This window comes from Lytechinus variegatus, chromosome 4 (assembly GCF_018143015.1).
Source record: "Lytechinus variegatus isolate NC3 chromosome 4, Lvar_3.0, whole genome shotgun sequence".
Taxonomy (NCBI): Eukaryota; Metazoa; Echinodermata; class Echinoidea; order Temnopleuroida; family Toxopneustidae; genus Lytechinus; species Lytechinus variegatus.
In genome coordinates, this window is record NC_054743.1 from 62,190,745 (window position 1) to 62,210,389 (window position 19,645).

Sequence of the window (19,645 nt, forward strand, 5' to 3'; positions counted from 1 at the left end):
CTAGTTTATTTCAATGTCGCGTTGAATTTTTAGGACGCGAAGTTGATGCGGAAGGATTGCATTTGGAGGTCGCAACACATCAATGCGATTTTGGATTGGCCAACACCAAAGAGTACCCAGGAGGTACAATTGGCTTTTTCTTAAGAACTGCGCAGAAATTGCAGACCCTTTATACGCGCTAACAAGCAAGAAGCGTACTTTTATTTGGGAAGAGCAGCACCAAAAAGCGTTGAACAATTTAAAGGAGCATTGATTTCTGCTCCAGTTATAGCACTGCCAAATTGCCATGATTCTTTTATTTTGGATACCGATAAATGACACTGTGCAATTAGAGCTGAATTAATACAAGTTCAAAATGGTGTTGAACGAGTAATTTCCTATGGTAGCTAAAGTTTATCTCCTGAACAGCGCAGGTAACACGCAAAGAGTTGTTAGCTGTAGTGAAATTCACACAGCAATACCGTCATTTTCTTTTGGGAAAGCGTTTTAAAGTTAGGACCGACCATGATAGTTTGAGGTGGCTATTAAACTTTCGCGAACCCCATGGCCAACTTGCGCGATGGTTGGAAGTTCTTAGTCAATATGATTTAGTCATTGAGCAAAGACCCGGTAGGAGACATGCCAATGCAGATGCACTTTTGCATAGGCCAGATCATTCAAAATCCACTTGTGAGAATTATTCACTAGGTTTAACTCCAACAGATCTTATAATAATAATAATAATAATAAACAGATCTTCCCTGTGGGGGCTGTAACAACTGTCTATGGGCTCATAAGAACTGGTCAGTTTTTGTTTTTGCACATCTAATTGACAATGTAGTCCCGCTTTGTAAGCAAGAACATACGAGTGACAATCATTCTGCAGAGATGTGTGTGCAGACATCGGCAAAATCTGTGTTGTCGGAATAAGTGACATGTACATTGAGAGATTGAGGATAGAACAGGGGATTGGTGCTTGAAAGAAAAAGAAAAAAAAAATATTCTCTGTGGAGTTTTCAGACTTCTGAAGAATGTTACTTCAACTAATTGTCAGTATACAATAATGGTATGTGTTTATATTCATGTATGGGTACATGTATATCCAAAGATATTTAAATAGATGGTTATACATCTGTATAGATGTATGAGTGTGTGTAGATTTATGCATTCGTATATGTATGTATAGAAATATATGTATATAACATTGTGTATTCATATTGTACAACACTGCGTAAAGGTATATAATATCATATGTATACATACATCTTTTTTCCTCGCATTTAACACTTTATCCAGGATATTTTTTTCTGTTAAAAATTTGAATCCAATGATTTTGCCTAATTGTTACTATTTTGTTGTTTTGTGTTGATGATGATCTTTCAGTTTCGGGATTTCATATCAATAAAATTTTGAAACTTAGGTGTGTCACCCATACTGATGTATTATTTACCTCTAAATCTATTTGACATCATGGTCCAGACATTGTGAAAAAAATCTTCCAGACAATATTAATTCTTGTTCCACTTTATACTCCTTAAAATCAACTCTTAAATATCATTCAATCTTATTCATCCCATACTTCAAAATATTCCTCATTGACCACTATAAATTAAAAAAAGAATAATAAATTCTACTGCTATCTACAGCACCCGCACCTGCATTGCACCCACTTGATCAGTAATTAGGTCCACAATGAACAGGAGTACAGGTTTTACTCTACATACGTTAATGCTTAGGCGGGAGGTGAATCAATCTGCAGATCTAATCTATCCTTTGCCTCAGACAGCGTAGCATATGCTTGTTGATGAATACCGTTCTTCTTTGAGGGATTCGCTTGTAAGGGTCCATGAACTCACAAGGGACAAGCTTCAGTCGATCATGAAAATACCAGAAAATAAGGTTATGACCTAAAGATACTGAAATCCGTTTCTAAAAAAAAAGTGACAGCACAGTGCTGGGTAATTATCATCCAATATCATAGTTGACTTGTCTGTTCAAAGTTCTTGAAAAAGAGTTTTGATTAGAACAACAATGTTCATAAATATGCATGAGTTACTTTATCCATTGCAGTTTGGTTTCTTTGAAAAACACAATTCTACATATGCCCTGTTGACAAAGATCAATAAAATTTTCAATGGAAATGACACATACGAGCATACTGATGTGGTTTCCTGGATTTCTCCAAGGCTTTCGACACAATAAATCATGATATACTACTCTACAAACTTAATTATTATGGCATCAGAGGGATAGCCTTGGAGTAGTTCAGGAACTACCTCAGCAGAAGGCAACAGTATGTATCCATGGGAAGTGCCAATTCTACTACCAAATTAATTTCATGTGGAGTTCCACAAGGTTCAATTTTAGGTCCACTACTTTTCTTGTGTACATTAACGGAGACAACCTTTACAAATGGTTTGGTTGAGGATGTAGTCTCCTACGCGCCAAGTATAGTAGAACCAAGACTCCCATATGGAGGGTTAGTGAAATAAAACGGGGTATCATTTGCCTGTTAAAGGGGTGCGTAGTTGTCCTTAGGAGTAACAAACTTGCTTCTCACCCCTTTTTTTTCCACGCAGCTAAACATCCAGCCAAAAATAGGAAGAACTGGAAACAACTTGCGATGGACAAATCTGCAAGCAGCCCAAGTAACAAACCAAAAACCGTGCAAGTCAACGCGTTACCCCATGTGGCTGGCCAAGAGGCAATCAAATTTACAACACATTCACCTATGGAGAAGACAAAGACACGCTCATATAAAATTTGACAATCATTTTCATATGAACAACACATTTTTCTTACACAAGTACAGCAAGGGTGTGAAACAATGGACAAATTTGTGACTGATTTGAACGGGAAAGCAGCAACATGTGCCTTGAGTCATTTACAAGATAGCTTGATCAAGGACAGAATAATAATGGGTATAAGAGACACGTTTCTGCGCACAAAATTACTGGAAATGAGCGATCGTCCAATGCCCAAGCCCTCATGAATGAAGCATTCATGGATATCAGTGGAGTGGCAATGACTTTGTTTAGTTTTAGAAATAATTAGTTTGAAATTTTCACATAAAAATCTTGATAGTGAGCGATTTGAACTGTGGAACGTCCTTACAAGAAATAGAAAGGAACATAAAGACTAGAGCAAGGAGAGAATGGATCCTAAAAATACTCAAAGATATTTGAGGAATATGGATGTAAAATAGGCAAGAGCAAGAAGAATAAACAGTTTATATAAATGGGAGCATATTAATTCAGCACATTATTTGCTACAAGTTTAAGAAATTTTTCATTCTTACAATTTGGTTGTCTATACGATTAACAAAAACCGATAATGGAAAAAAAATGTTTAAAAAGAACAACAATACCTGATGCACCATAAATCTGAAATAGATGGATCGATGGATCCTGATGAGACTTAGAAATTACATCAAAGTATTGGAGCAGTTTAGAGGTATTGAGAAATATTGGCATAACAAAAATAATAATTTTCAAATACAATTTTTTTTTCATTTTCTCACTGTAATCCAGCAGCGAGGAAAATCATTCACTTTCCTGCATTTTTCCTGAAAAATGACAAAGCCGAAGCTATGGCTCCCTCGCTATCCTCAACCCTTGTATCAACGGACTCAACTGTAGCTGTAGGCGTATTCGCTGTTGTAGTCCGTTCTGATGTCCCTCCACTGCTGGTACATCCAAACCCCCCTCCTGTAGCAAATGGTCGATTCAACTCCAATGACCCACTGGGTGCATTCCACTGTGACCATGTAGCAGTGCTAGACTTCTGCCCAGTCGTTTCTTTGACCCTCCCATACACCGATGAATAGTCCCTTGGAGGTGGCAAGCTCATTTTGCTCCGTTGACCCGCATCAAGAGAGGAATCCTGATAACCAACATCTGGCGGGGAAATGTCTGACGATCTTGGGGTAAAAGGCTTCTTGACAGTCCTTTCTGTGGTTATATTTGGGAAGGTAGAGTTGTAGTCCTTTGGCGGGGGGTATAGAGGTGGTTGATTTTGACCTCTCCTATGGCTAGCTGTATTGTAGATGGACGGAGGGGCAAACTCCGCTGGTCTCTCATCCCTCATGTTGGTTAGCCTCTGTTCCCAGGCTGATACTGGCTCTATAAATATGAAAATAAAAACACAATTGGTAATTCCTAACATTTCCTAACATTTCTAACATACATGTACATATATGGAACTGAGTCTTCATAAAAATTAATTCTTTGGTATTTTGACACAATGTGGACAGCTTTTCATGAAGATTTTACTCTAAATTTTCATCCTTTTGCCAAGTCACTATTTATATGACCAAATTATACAGTGGAACTCAATATTTCATTTGAGGTATTAAAACAAGTGTAATGAAGACTTGATAACTTTACTTGATTTTGATTTGCTGATAGGTACTGTTACCATGCCAACTATTAGATAAAATGGGACTTGTCGGATGAAAAAAAATGAGGAGTCCTTTCATGAGATGCTTCTTTTATATCCCACAACTTTTTTAACATCCAACACCCCTTGACTATGATCACAACTTTTGCTATATAGGTTGTTTTTTAATTTGTGACAATTCTGTGGAACCAAGTTTACCTTTTCCAATATCCCACTCTCTGACTTTGCTCTCCTTGGGCTTTGTGTCCTTCTCTACACCTTCTGTCAATCTCTTATCTTCCTTCTCCTCCTTCTCCTCTTCTTTCTCCTCTTCATCTTCGATCACTTCTCCCTTCTGTCGTTTTCTTTCCTTGATCTTCTCCAGTCTGGCTATCATGGCAGCTTTCCTCTTCAGCTTCAACTTTTCTCTCCTCTCCCTCTGACCCATGGTCTAAAAGAGAAATCATTTAATGTAAATCCAGGGGGGGCCACTTACATTGAAGAGTGGATACCATGCGCGACCAAAAAAACACGTAAAAAGGATGTCTTTTTCACGATAGGTCACGTTACGTACGTAACGTGATAGGGTGTCAAAAACACAAAAATAATGAAAAAAGGGTATCTATTTCGCTAGGAAGATTACGTGTTTAGGGTCGAATTTGCGGGGATGATAAAACAAAATTAAAATGTGTTATAAAGGATGTCCTTTTTGCCCCAACACTTCGTGTTTAGAGTCCGATTTGCGCGAGGTGTAGAAGGACGTGGGATCGTACTAAACCAAATGAGGTAAGGCCGACGACCGAAGGACCCGTAACAATAAAACATTCCTGTACTTGTTTAGGGATTCATTTCAGGGAATATTTGCCAAGAGTATCGTTTTGTTTCCAATATTTGTTAAGGGTAGGGTTTCACACGCCAATACTTGTTAAGGGGTGCATTTTCAGAATATGGAAATTACGTGTTTAGGGTGCTTTTCGAGACCCCATGGTCGCGCATGATATCCACTCATGAATGGAAGTGCCCCCCCCCCCCCCCCCCCGGATGTAAATTCAAGTTCACAACGTAAATAATAATGAAGATGGAAGCTACAGAGACGATGATAGTCAAGATGAAGATGATTGTAATGATAAAATCAAACGAAGAATGACTTCATGATAGACTGAAACATTGATACAAAATTTTTACTTCAAATATTGTTAACATGTATGGATTTAACATTTGTAAATAGAAAATAATCTTTTGATTGAAACTAGTAGATTTCCATATACCATGGTGTCTTATGGAGCTTTTAATAGATTAGAGATAATTTGGTCTGAAATTTTGCTTCCATTTATTAGGTCATTATTCCTTCTAAAAGAGAAAGTTTACTTGCGCAGACTTAACTGGAGATCGGAATTTTTAGCTTAATGCCTGAGGAATTGGTCCTAACCCCATCTAGGCCGAGGTATTTTTGGAGTTCATATGGCCAGGGGAGGGCCTCCCAGGCCCCCCTTAAGATCTCGGTCGTCGACCACGTGATCACGCCGAAAAATTGGCATGCAGGTTGTCTTGGACATAATCTACAAAACTGTATAGTAATTTATTTCATGCAGATTGCTATTAAGCGATTATGCTAATTTATGCGTAATTAGTATGCAAATCATACTTCTCCCTCTAACTCCCTAAATAGAGCTCCAAATGGTCCAATGTTTGGGAAAAAAACTCTTTTTGGTATTCCTAACAAGTGTACATGAAAAAATTCCGATATCAGATGAATTTCTTATGTATTTTATTGCGTTTTGCAATTTCTTATGTATTTCTCTGTTTTTGGACCTTTTGTTTTTCATTGTTTTTTCAATGAAATTTCTGAGATCATAAACAGCATAAAATAAATACATTTAAACCAGCAAAACTAAGAACAATCATACATTTATGATTTTTGGTTGAAAACACAATTTGCATCGACTTTGTACACGAAATCACGTTTTTGAGCAATTTTTTATCTGACATGCACTTACATAGTGTTACATAATTTCGGTACCGCGTACCCGGGTGACGCAAAACTGGTCTCAAAAGTTGCGCAAGACTTGAAAGTACAAAGTCAGCGAGCAGCACGGTCAAAAAATTTTGAGTGGCGAAAATATTGCGTGAACCATTGAGGGGGTCTCCGAGGCCCCCCTGGCTTAGATAGGGTTCAAATTAACCACAAATGATACAACATTGAAGGATTACGTCATATAGACATGTCTCATACTGCCATTTAATAATATAATCTGAGAAACAAATTTAGGGCAGATACATGAAAATACACATATGTAACAGAATATCATATATCACACTTTAGTATTTAGCACTACTATACCCAATCACATAGCATTTATCAACATATCAGAGAGGTAGAGTGCTTTCCACAATATTGTTCTAATTATCTTTTTTAACTTACCTCATCTCGGAGGAGTTGTAAAGTATCCATTTGCTCATTTCTCTCTGTCTGATCCTTGGAGAAGTCAAAGTACCCTACGCCCATATCACGGACCTCTACAAGGAGGAAAATAAAGACAGAGAGAAAAATTCAGAAGAGAAGAGACACATCAGGGCCGCATCAATCGCAAGTCCAAAATGCGTGCTGTTGATTGGTTGAAAATGAAGTTGCGCATGATTTTTAGAGTTGCGTTTGATTGCAACTCTTTATGCAACGGGCCCCAGGGGTGCGAGTGGTCACACATAAAAAAGATCTGAAAAAAAGCTGAGGAGTGGTGAAAAAGTCTGAAATAGAACGAGCTCCCATTCTTTTTGTACAGAGGAAAACCCAAAAAAAACTGAAATTAAGCTGAAAACTAAAACAAACAAAAAATCTGAAATCAGATAAAAATCTGAAGTCTCACACCCCTGCAAGAGTTACAATCGCAACGATGGAAAGCCAGCGAAGTCAACAATAAAATGCATGTTTGCTCAAAATTGTTTTTAGATATGAATGTGTATCCATAAATTCATTGATTTCTTGACAGTTCGGTGTGTTCTCCTTTGTTTACAAAGGACATTTGGCACATTACCTGTCAAAAATATCATGACACTGATAGATTTCCATAAAATTACGATTAGTTGGATCAATCGCAACTCTTTGTAAGACGGGGGGCCCTGAAGTGGGTACGGTTCATTGGTTGTTTAGAATATGCCTCCAAACATGGAATGTGCCATGAAAAATTATTTCAATTATAAATCATTAATTCCTGAAAAAAGGAATAATTTACAATTACAACTTAGAAATGATAAATTCATGATTAATGATCAATAATTAATGGTGGCTTATTAATTGGTGAACAGCAATCAATAAGCAATACACAACAAGTAGATATTAATAATAATCATCAAAATAACAACACTTAGTCAAATAATATACTCACCTCAATAACAATAAACACAAGAATATCAAATTGCTGGAAGTTATTCTACATTATAAGGAGAATAAAAACTAGTTGCTCAATATAAAACCAGGGTGATAGTAGCAGTGTTTGCATCCTCAGGAAAAGAGCACTATACAAATCCAGCTATTATTATTAATGTAAGGTCGTAAAAATTATAAATTTAGTAGAAGGAAATAATGTAAGTTCTAAATCAGCAACTCAATCATCAAACTGAAGGGGATAAAGTGAAACTGAGGTAGAGACGCAAAATGAATTGAACAGAACCCGAAGAAGTCTGGTAGTGCACTGTTTAATCTCTGGGCTACTTTGCCCCAGCTAAACTCAATTCATTGTATACTTTACATAAATATTTAAATCAAGTATAGTCAACCAATCAAAATAAAATAAATTGAAGGAGCAAACTAAAATGTAAGAACCCAATTCATAAGATAAACCAATAAGGAATGAGATGACAAAGATGTCTGGTGATTATGTAACAATGGAAGTAGAAACTAAGGAGTCAGGTGAGGGATGGAATGAGTGGAACACCTGAAGAGAGAATAGAAAAGGAATGAAGATGACAAAAGAGAATCAAAGGAAAGGCATTCAGAGTAGAATGAATGAATGAATGAATGAATGAATGAATGAATGACAACTGAATATCATTAAACTCAAATAACCTATGTTCAGACTGCAAGGTCAGTATTGAAAAGAAATGCAAATGAACTCAAGTCTAGACAGAACAGAAATGTAAAACACCTGAAGAAAACACAAGTCACAGGAAATAAGCAAAATAGGACACTGACAAAATCACCATTCTACATTAACATTCAATTATTAATATGTATCAAAATCACAACTCACCATCATATTTCAGATTCTGATAATGGGTGGAGCCAAGCGGCCCTTTCGCTGCTTGCTCCTCCTCCTCCTCCCACTTCTTCCGAAGCATCTCCCGATACATGTCATTTGACATCAGATCTGGCAAATCTTCTTTCTTCTTCTCAGCTTCCTTCTCTTGTTCTCTATTGAGGTGATTACAGAAAACAATTTGTTCATAGTCAATGTGAACTGCCACCCCCAAACCAAAAATAAGTAGCCAGGGAATCCCTGCAAATAGCCAAAATAGTACTTTGTTCTTCAAAAATGTGAAAATTAGCTTCACAGAAAGAGAGAATTTTCTTTTTAATTCTGTCAAAATTTGTAGTAGTAACATGGAATACAAAACAAGATACAAGAATTTCTTTGACACCTTTTTTTTTGCGGACCGCTTGAAAGTTCCATAGAGATTGCAGTGTGAACATGTACACCTCATGATTGAGTATCCCCCGGACTTTGCTTTCTCCTTATTTTTTTGAGCTCTTGCTGAATATCTTCTACACTCAATCAAGTACTTTTGACAGTTATTGTTGATCAATTTTAACAAGTTGAACCATTTTTAAAGCTTAGGGATGTGTTTTTTACAGCAAAATAAAAAAATCTCAAAACCCATTTTTGGCAACTTATTGATGGTTTGGGGGTGGCTGGTGACATATGGCTAGGTTCGGTGTTGCCACTACAGATGTCAACACAGGTGGAACTTTCCACCTGTGTAAAAATTTCTTGACTGGCTCTCAATGCAATATAACACCTTGGCCCTGTTGCAATCAAACACAACACTTAAAATCAATCGTAACTGAATTTCTAACCAATCAGAAGCAAGCATTTGGGACTTTCCCTTGTTTTTCAGCAAAAGCTACCTGGCCTCACAGCAATAATATACCAACTGACAAAGAAAATGTTTCGACAAACAACTAGGCAAACTAGGAAGATTGGCAAACAAATGCCTCAAGTGTCCTACAGTGTAGCTGGAAGGTAATCAATCTCTTATATGGTGACATTTAAAGGGATCGTTTAACTTTGTGAGCAGCTGATATAAAAAATTCTCAAACTGAGACGAAACATGTGTATGAGTGCCTGTACTTGTCCTCTAAAACCCTGGAACAGACCACAATTTAGGATAAAAAACTCTGATTTAGATACAAGTAGCAATTTATTAGCTTGATTTTGAGAACCGTCTAGTAGATGGGTTCCAGGTTAGGACCAGTTTTCTCCAATTCAAAACATCCGTTGGCTATGTTGACTGCCTTCTGCTGTGTGTATCTCCTATACACAAGCTATTATTAGCTGCACTGTACATTCAGTGTATACGTTGTACACACTGTATGTAGGTCATGCTGTGTTCTAGAGTTAATGTGTTGTGTTGCACAGATTTGCTCTATACACATAGTCATTGAAACCAACTCCCAATTATTTTCAAACTTTGGTTTACATCTACAAGGTTTTAAACTTGATCCTGTAGATGTAATACTTTGAGACTTTTGGGATGGTATTTTTACACTATAAGCCTAATGTTTAGCTCATTTTCAAGAACCAAAATGAGAATTTTTTAAATCAGAAGAAAGTGAAATGATCACTTTATGGTCGGTCCCAGACATAATAATTACATCTGATTGATACAAGACTGACAAATCTCAATTACACACACATACACACAATCAAAAGAGAGCTTTGGAAATATTTCAGAGATAGCATATCAAATTTATTCCTTATTTTCAGAGCACCGGATACCCAAGAGCTGCTTCGGTTTTAAAAAGCGAAAGGGTAGTAGATCAATGAGAGTGACATAATTCTTTGTGGATAGGCGACAGAATCTTGGCCCGGTAACATTAAACAAGTATGATTAACTGTAAATTTAAGAATTCCTGTTAAGTCTATGGCAAATCATGTGCATATATATTTGCAATCAATCATAAAATTGATTGTCCCAAACTTACTTGTAGACTTCAGGATTGAGCCTCTTATCCATAGAAACAAGATTGGGAAGGTCCTTTCTCATGCAGCGTCTTGAGCGTCCCAGTGTGTCTGTGTAGTCCACCCTGAGAAAAATTACAGAGAGAAGTGAGGAATTTGAGGAGTTGGATCACGGAAAATACATCAACCTAAGAGAGCTAAATTCTTACCATGAAATTCACTTTGAGGCGATTCCATGAGATAATCGACCATTTTGCATGCCTAACCTAATCTGCGGAGCGCAACACAGCACCTGATTACAGATTTGATCAACAAGTGCTCCTTTTCTGTTTCTGTTTATGGTAACTCCCGTAGGGGCTCGGCAGGACAGCGCTTTCCTGGTAAATGCCAAGCTGGTATTGTATATGCCTCAATTATATTGTCTGTATAAGTTCATTGCAATTATTTTGACCCCTTTACTTTGTTCTGTTGAAAATGAAATAACTTGAAATTGACATTGAAATTGAATATAACCAATTACCTAGGAAACATTTTACATCTAGGTTAATCAGTCATTGCGGCTGACATTATAGACAGATATTTACTCTCTGTCTTTTTATGAAAAGTGGAGACAATGGCAGAGTGGGGATTCAAACTCACAACCTTGCGAATATGAGTCCCATGCTCTAACCACTGGACCACACTTTACATACATGTAAGACTAGCACAAATAAAACTTGCTGTTTTGATGCACAAGTCAAAGGCAGGGACTTTTAGAGTCTCCACATTCAGACCAATATCCTCAAGTGAAGGTTTGCCCAGCAATCTTTAATGCCTGATATCATTTTCTCTACTCTTATTTGTTATGGTTACATGTTTTATGATATAGACCCAATAACTAAACTTCAAGAGATTGTTTCTCACCATTCCTCATCTGGATTAGCTGGTGGTGGAATTTCCTTCTCATTTGTCTCCTCTTCCCTCTCAAGTTCTTCAACTCTCCGCTTGAATTCTTCTCTTTGATCCAAAGCCTTCCTCTCAAAGTCAACCAAAAATCTTTCATCGGAATCATTCTCTGATTGGGAGATAACATAAGACACAAGATCATCAAGGGGGCTACTCCATAAAACTATCAACCTTTTTGTATGTCCGACCCCCATTTTTATCAAGTTTTACTTCACTTCATATACTGACCAAGTCATGGTGCTTTGACAACATTACACACTGTCAAAAGAACAAGAAATCAGAGACAGAAGGTCCCACATATATGGGGTCGGACTTATATATTTTATGGAATTGCCCTAAAACTGGTCAATATGCATATGGGCATTTCACAGAATAAGAAAGTAATAGTTATCATTAGGGTGTTTAAATGACACATCTAAAACTATTTTAATCTGCATAATTTGCCTGTGTAGTAACAGAGCGCATTGATCCTACATGTACACTGTAGCACCTAAATCTGATGAAGATCCCATAGGCTCCTGTACAAAACTTTCTGTTCGATATAAAGCATCGTATTGAACAGTCTAATGTGCATGCGCAAATGCACAAGGTACTAGTATACAACATGCAGTTATCTATTCCTTGCTTGGATAAAATCCATGCAATGTAATGCACATAGAGTGCAATGACATCTTAAAGAGCTTCATGTTAGTAGAATATCTATGATCAAATTTGATCTTATGAAGTGAAGTCAAAGTAACTGATTGTGAGAAGTGACATGAATTGCGAAATCACTTTACCTTTTTTCGAAATAGATAATAATTATTATAATGGTTGGCTTCATCTTATTTGAGACTATGGCCATCAAAATAATACATGGCATCTAGTCTCTCCATACTTTCCTCCAACTTGGATATCATATTCTCTTACCCCCTGCACTCATCATGACCAAACATGGCAAGGAGATGACAATGAAAGAGTCAAAGAAGACTGGGGAAAGAGGATTCTAAGACTGGCAAAGGTGAGAACTTCTCTGATTATACTTCAGACCTTCCGACACCTCCACGGGAGCCGGACATTACAGACGCCGGATCTCTCCGTGGCCCTCGGGCCCGTCCAAAGGCCGCCAGGAACCTCAGGGATATTTTTTTTCTTTTTTAAACAAGTTCACACCTAGTTACCAATAATGCATATAGCATTTCCATCTCTTTGAAAGCAGGATAAAAGAGCATTGTAGATTAAATGCCTCGCTCACGGGCATAGGTGCCGCGACCGGGGATCGAACCCCAGACTTTCCATATATAGCAAGGCGCCTTAGACCACTTGCCCACGGCACCACTATGAGAAAATAAAAGATAACCTACCTGGGATGAACCCATCTTTTGTCATCTTCTCATAAAACTTGGCCTTGGCTTCCAACTTATTCCTGCAAGAGAAACACAATCAATTTCACCATTCTTTCTAAGTATTTCTTTTTAATTCAATTTCATTCATTTATTTAAACAGATATAACAGTCTTATCTGTGTCTGTGTAAAGTTTTTAAGAATTAACACTTTTTTTGGCTTTATTTACGGTTCCAATTTTACATGAATCTATTTAATCTTTAATTAAAATAAATATCACTTCAACACTTCCTACAGTATGTTTGTAAATGATATTCATAGTAGAAGGTTTGTCAAGATCACAAGAATTATGGACAAAAAATGTGCAAACAATTACACACAATCAAATCACCACATGCTAAAACTAAATGGCATAAATGCCCAAAACATTACAAAAATTAGGGTAGAAAACTAGAAACTTGCATTGCAAGCTTTGATAACTATTTTATTCACACAAGCGTTTAAATAAACAGTAGGAATATCTCTTTCAAGTAGAAGTTCTGATTGTAAAAATGACACCACCCCCTCCCCCCCAAAAAAAATGGTAGAAACATGCCTGTCGATGACTGACAAGTGAAATAAAAAGAGGTTTGTGACTAGATATAGTGAAAATTGGAAGTTGTGATAGTTGGACTGATCCCCCTTCAAAAGTATCAATAAAAATATGCAAGCGTTGATAATGATTTATTTGACCTGTACACAAATGATATAGTAAAAAAAGTCACTGATATAGGAATTACATGTTGTGATAGCAAGAATGATCCCCTATGTGCTGAGCATTGACATCTAAACCCCTAAATAATAGGATTTCTGCTCTTAGCTACGCCTATGTGTATCATTTATTTATCCAATAACTTACCTTGCATTGTCAAGTTCATCTCTTTCATTCGCCAGCTGCTCTAGGTCCTTCTCCGCTCTTTGTTTCACTCCAGCATTCTTCTTGTTCCAGATGGATGGCTTCTAAGATGAATAAGCAAACAAATAAAATATGATTCTGCTGCTGCTGATGATGGTGATGATAATGGTGATGATGATGGTGATGATGATGAAGATGATGATGAAGATGATGATGAAGATGATGGTGATGATAATTAATGGTGATGATGATGATGGTGATGATGATGGTGATGATGATGGAGATGATGATGAAGATGATGATGATGGTGATGATAATTAATGGTGATGATGATAATGGTGATGATGATGGTGATGACAATAATGATAACAGTTGTGATGGTGATAATGATAATAGTGGTGATGATGATGATGATGACGATGATGACAATGGTGATGGTGATGGTGATGATCATGATCATGATGATCATGATGATGATGATGAAGATGATGATGATGGTGATAATTAAGATATGATGATGATGGAGAAGATAATAGAGTAGATGAGGAAGATGAAGGTTACAATGATTATAACAATGAGTGATAAAGATAATGATATTCATGATTATGAATATGATCCTAGATTTGATTAACAATGTCCAACTGTCCAAACTTTCAGCTTTTATACTTTATGAGTCAAACCAGAACACAACACAGTAATCATTAAATCACAATAGAATAACAGGAATTATCAGAAAAACAAAAACCCTCAAACACTTCATACGTTTGTGTTCTGGTAAAATACAACTGACCTTCATTCCTGCATTATTTTTATTAAATAAGCTGGTCTGAAAGTCAGTTTAAATTTTAAACCGGAAAAGAGCTCTTTATTTACCTTAGATTCTCCATGTCTGTTTTTACTGGATGAAGCGCTGCTTCCAGGTTGAAGACGGTCTCTCTTTAGTTGCTCCTGCTTCTTAAAAAGCTCGGCCTTCAAGCCAACCAACTATAAATCAAAGCAAACAATCTTAGAGATGATAATTGATGTCACAAACATACAAGCGATATCTTGACTTAAGACACTAAACTTATTTCTATTCATTAGTTTCCAGCCTCTGTACACAATGTAGGCACTTATCTACTCTAGGAGGGAATATGAGTGGATTGGCGCTGATAAGAGATTGGGAGACATTTGCCCTCTTATTCCAGGTTTACACGTGCATTGACTTTTGGTTCAGAACCAATAGCCGTTACAGAATCCGTTTTTGGTTTACCTTGCACCGCGTTTACACGCTGTCACAGCTGCCGGAGCAGAATCGGCTCGCGTGGCAAAAACCCGAAATGATCCCCGCACCAACAATATACGTCAAAATAAAAACAACGCTGGATCCGTGCGCTTACAAAGTATGTCATAATGATAAAGTAAATGAAATGCGTGCCAATTGCCGATGCGGAATTGGCTATCTGTTTACACGTAGAAAAAAAGCTGATTCTGTATCGGCTCGCGGTTCTGAACCTACAACATTGGTGGTGCAAAATTGCTGATTCTGTGCAACGAGAGCCAATGCAAGTTAATCGCGTTTACACACAACAAAAAAGCCAATGCAGCGTGTAAACACGGTATATGTTAGCTTTGGGAAAGGGAACTTCCAAACACCAAGGTCCAATCTAGACTAGCCCTGATCCAGAGGAGGTGGCAGAAGGTGCGGGTGCACAAGTGTAATTAACCCCAAAATTTTTAAATGGCTGACCCTTTGAAATACCTTTTGGGGAGAGAAAACACCACTAACTTTCTTTTTTGGGGGAGGGGGCTTTTCTAATAATTTGGGGGAAAAAATTCACCCTTTTTAAATAAACTCAAGGAGCCATGTCTGCAAAGCAAGGGCACGCATACTTTTCATACTGAGGCATATTTCATTCTAATTTCTCCCTCTAATAAATGCTGCTGTCACATTCCCCCTACGGCGAGTCGAAAACCGCTGTTTCATTCATTTTTATTTAAATCTATATGTGGTTGGTACAAAAAAAATGTTAAAACAGCCGTTTTTGACTAGCCACCGTAGGGGAAATGTGACAGAAGCATTCCCATTAATTTCATCCTACGGCTATGAAAATGAAAATACAAGATTTTAGGCAGGTTTAGGCTCTAGGCCTATATAGAATCTAAATGTAGAGAGTCTAGTTGTTTTTTTTTACAGACAGAAGACCAGAGGTACAAGTAAGCGCACTCATCCAATGTCCAAATCTTGTCCTCGGTTAGGAATCCCTGTGCGGTGAAAAATGGGTGGCAATGTTCGGCTCATTTTCTCTTCTTCTTGTCGATGTTTGAAAACTGCTTCAATTCTTTCTTGATATTGTCAGTTTTTATTACGGTGCAACTTTTCTCTGAAGTAGATCTAAATAGAATCCTTTAAATATCGAGATTAAAAAGATAGATCGTTTGGTGACAATTCAGACCAACTGTAGTTGCTGAGTGCTGAGGTGAACCAACAAAAAATATCATAGTATATGGAACTGAGTATTTTTGGTTACAAAAAGTGACATTTTAAAGAATTTTTAAAATGTGCGATGATGCACATATCGAAATGTACAGGCCGGGTGGCAGCAGTGAACTAGTGGTACGGCTACGTGCCATGTTTTTAAGCCAAGCATGTCGCCATGCATCCATGGGTGCATTACTGCCGCCGTGTACAGGAAAATTGAAGGCACGGCTCATGCAAACTTGAAACAAACTCCCGCGAATTCATAAAATCATGTCCTTCGATGAATCCTACCGAACGATGTGAAGTAAATTCCCCCTAATATGATGAATATCCCTCAAATAGTGTCATTTAAGCTTTGATTTTTCTTCTCGTTACAGAGCTTGCTTCTATTTCCCAAATTTTTCATCTAATTAGCTAAAGAGGGCACGTAATTTATCTCAAAGACAAGGAAAAGACTAGGCAAAAAACTATTTTACATGTAAATTGATGCACAGAGTTACGCAAAGTCAGCAAAGTGTCCAATCTTTTTACTGTAAAAACTTTGGTGGAACGTTTATTGATAAATGAACGGTAGCATTGCAGGCTTCGTTAAAGGTACGTAGAATTTTCTAATTTTTTTGTGTTTAATTTCATTGCTTTGACCATTTTTCCAAAAATTATTGTCAGCAAAAATAATATAAAAAGTATGTTTTTTAAGTTATTGCATTAATTGGTTCTATATTTTATCAAGCAATCGTGGGAATTGCGTATACAATGAATCAAGAATCTACATTTAAAAATACCGACAAGATCAATTAAGGTTGTGCACCACCATGCACCATCGACCTTCCTTTTATTTCTGTGGAAAAGACATGCCAAGCCACTTTACATTACACTACAGACCGAAGTAGGCGACTTTGCTCTCTTTCATGTGCTTTTTATATTAAAAGAATATTTTAAGAATTGAAAATGGAACGCTTTTCACCAGAAAAACCCCTGATGAGTAGCGGAATGACGAGTTTCTGCTAACATTCCCATTAGCCATGTTAACGACAACTATAAAATCCACATTCGTAGTGCAGGGCAAGTAGGATGGGGGGTCGGGTGTCCGGACACTTGTCTTTGTTTTTGAAACAGTCTTTTCTCTTGACTTTGTTTGGTCTTGGATTAGGCCTAAAGCTAAACCAAAAATGTTCAATAATCATCTATTTTGTTCACTTTAATATTTCCTTACATTTTGTAATAAAAAATGATTATACTTCGCTTATAAATTTTTCCAAATGACTTTCTTAAATTAATCGTCCGGACACACAACTGGGTATACATACCGCCCGGTATACGTGTGTGTGATCGCCATGTGCACTTAAAGAGAAATTCCAGTAGTTGCAGTAAACACTGATTTCATGAGAAAGTCTGTAAAACAAGGCTTAATTGTCAGTATATCATCGAGGATGTAGATCTGGTACGGTTACATTAACTGAACTTTGTGAAATCTTGAAATCTACGCTGAAAAATGTTCACACCGAAGATCCCCAACACAGATAAGCGCACGTGGGACAATATATAATTATTGCTTAGGGCGTCGGGCCCGACGCCCTACCCGATTCCTGTGCTTATTTGCTGATTTCTCAGCAATTACACAATTTCTTCCAGAATTCTTTGGCACATGCGTTTTATTTATACAAACAGACACTTTGGTGGTCATTTCATTGGATTCTGTACGAACTCATTTTGATATCATTACCAAAACTAGCATTTACCTTTAGACTCGCCCAATCTCTTAATTCATTATAGAATATAGGTTACAGGCTACACCAAAATTCATAGGTGGGACTGTAATGTAATTATAGTTGTATTTATACATCTTAATTGCGAAGTTCTCTGTCAGCTGTTATCCCCAACTTTGGCCTCTAAAATAATTAAGAAAACAAAGTCGATCCAGCAAACTCACTGAAGAGGCATTAACGTTGATTTTCGATGATTTATTCATAGCAGAACTATCACATTAAATTCATGAAAACGCTCCGTGATTTATCTTGTTTGTTGCGGTTCGAGCTCGCCGAGAAAAGAAATAAACGGTGGCTCAAATAACACAAATCGAAAATAATTCATATAATAAAGAAAAGGAAATACATGTACACTGCACTAATATGCGTAAGTTTGAAGTCTCGATTATTGATATGGACTAGATTTTGAACTAATTATTGGTAGTGATCGCTCGCCAAAACACAAAAAGGGGGAGAATAGAATGGAAATGGGGAAGGAAATAGAGAAAATTGTAGTGACAAAATATTAGCTAGTTGATTTCGACGCTCAAAATTAATTAGACTAATGTGATATTTTTTTTCTTCACATTTAAACGTAAAAAAAATCTACGAGAAGTTTTCCTTTTCTCGAAGTTTGATAATGTATTGTCTTACCTGCGCTCTGGAAAGAAAAAGGAAAAGGAAGTGAAATTCCTCATCTTTCCTGCACCCCCTGATCCCCATCCCACCCCGATCCGATGCGAGTTTCACTTGTCCACTAACCATCCATTTGGAATAAAATCTTGTAAGCCCCTGATGGCCAAGTGATATTATTTAATACTATATTATCATTGATCGTACACTCTTAAAACAAACCAGCCAAATTGACTAGACAAGTAGTCAGCTGAGTGCAACTGATATTCTAGTCACATTTCTGACATATACTGTATTCTAGTTAGAAATAAGTCTCTGTTCTAGTAAACTACGACTAGTAGTCAAATATGACTAGAATAACAGTTATGATATATCCAGCTGACCCTATTAACTAGTCATTTTTGACTGATTTGTCTTAGAGTGTATGTATAATTTATATGTGCCATACTGATATTCGTATCCTGGGCGTTGTGGCGTGCGCCTGTAATCCAAGCTGTGGGGAAGTTACAAACTGATGCACTGAGGTTCGAGGTTCGAGGTTCGAGCCCTGGTCAGTCTTTCGGGTGGTGACGTTAAAGGTCGGTCCCAGACGTAAATAATCATATCTGTTTGATCCACGTCTGACAAAACTCAAATACACACACACACACACACACAACTGACGACAAATGCAGTAGCTGCGAAGGGTGAAATAACCCCCTCCCCCTCCCCCCCCCCTCCTCACTAAAGAGAGGGAAGTGGATTCCCCCTTAAAGAACCAGTCAACTTCATCAAAACGTCGATTTCAATAAAAAGATCAAATAAATATAAGGATTTCTAAAAAAAATATTCAAAATCGGATGTAAAGACAAAATCAGCTTGGCCTTATGAACATTTTATAGGTGGAAATAGGCGAAACTTTAAAAAAAATCATAAATACGTTTCTAATTACATCTGATTCTGATGACATTTTTATTTTGCTTAATCAATAAAATAATTTACACAACAGATTGGATACTCGCAAAAAGATTTATTTCTTTATTGACACCCGGACTGAACATACCGCGTAGTTTTCACATAACAATATACAATAGTGGCGTAGATTTCTCTTTTTTATTATTTAACGTACGTT

General features: G+C 37.1%; 1 protein-coding gene across 1 annotated transcript; it reads right to left on the bottom strand.

The window, feature by feature from the left end:
* Positions 1–2,597: 2,597 nt before the first annotated feature.
* On the bottom strand, positions 2,598–18,198 carry LOC121414464 (coiled-coil domain-containing protein 174-like). Its single transcript, XM_041607646.1, has 10 exons — positions 18,087–18,198; positions 14,569–14,679; positions 13,699–13,799; positions 12,821–12,882; positions 11,436–11,586; positions 10,556–10,657; positions 8,604–8,764; positions 6,779–6,873; positions 4,576–4,807; positions 2,598–4,100 (listed from the first exon to the last, which is right to left on the bottom strand). The coding sequence occupies exons 1-10, from the start codon at positions 18,123–18,125 to the stop codon at positions 3,526–3,528; spliced, it is 1,629 nt and encodes a 542-aa protein (XP_041463580.1). The 5' UTR covers positions 18,126–18,198; the 3' UTR covers positions 2,598–3,525.
* Positions 18,199–19,645: the final 1,447 nt, after the last annotated feature.

Bases quoted from the DNA above. Each gene is read 5' to 3' on its own strand.
- LOC121414464 (XM_041607646.1), bottom strand. From the start codon at position 18,125: ATGAATAAATCATCGAAAATCAACGTTAATGCCTCTTCA. The intron at 13,800-14,568 runs GTAAATAAAGAG...TATTCATCTTAG, and splicing joins ACAGACATGGAGAATCTAAG to AAGCCATCCATCTGGAACAA. The intron at 4,101-4,575 runs GTAAACTTGGTT...TCATATTTATAG, and splicing joins AGAGTGGGATATTGGAAAAG to AGCCAGTATCAGCCTGGGAA.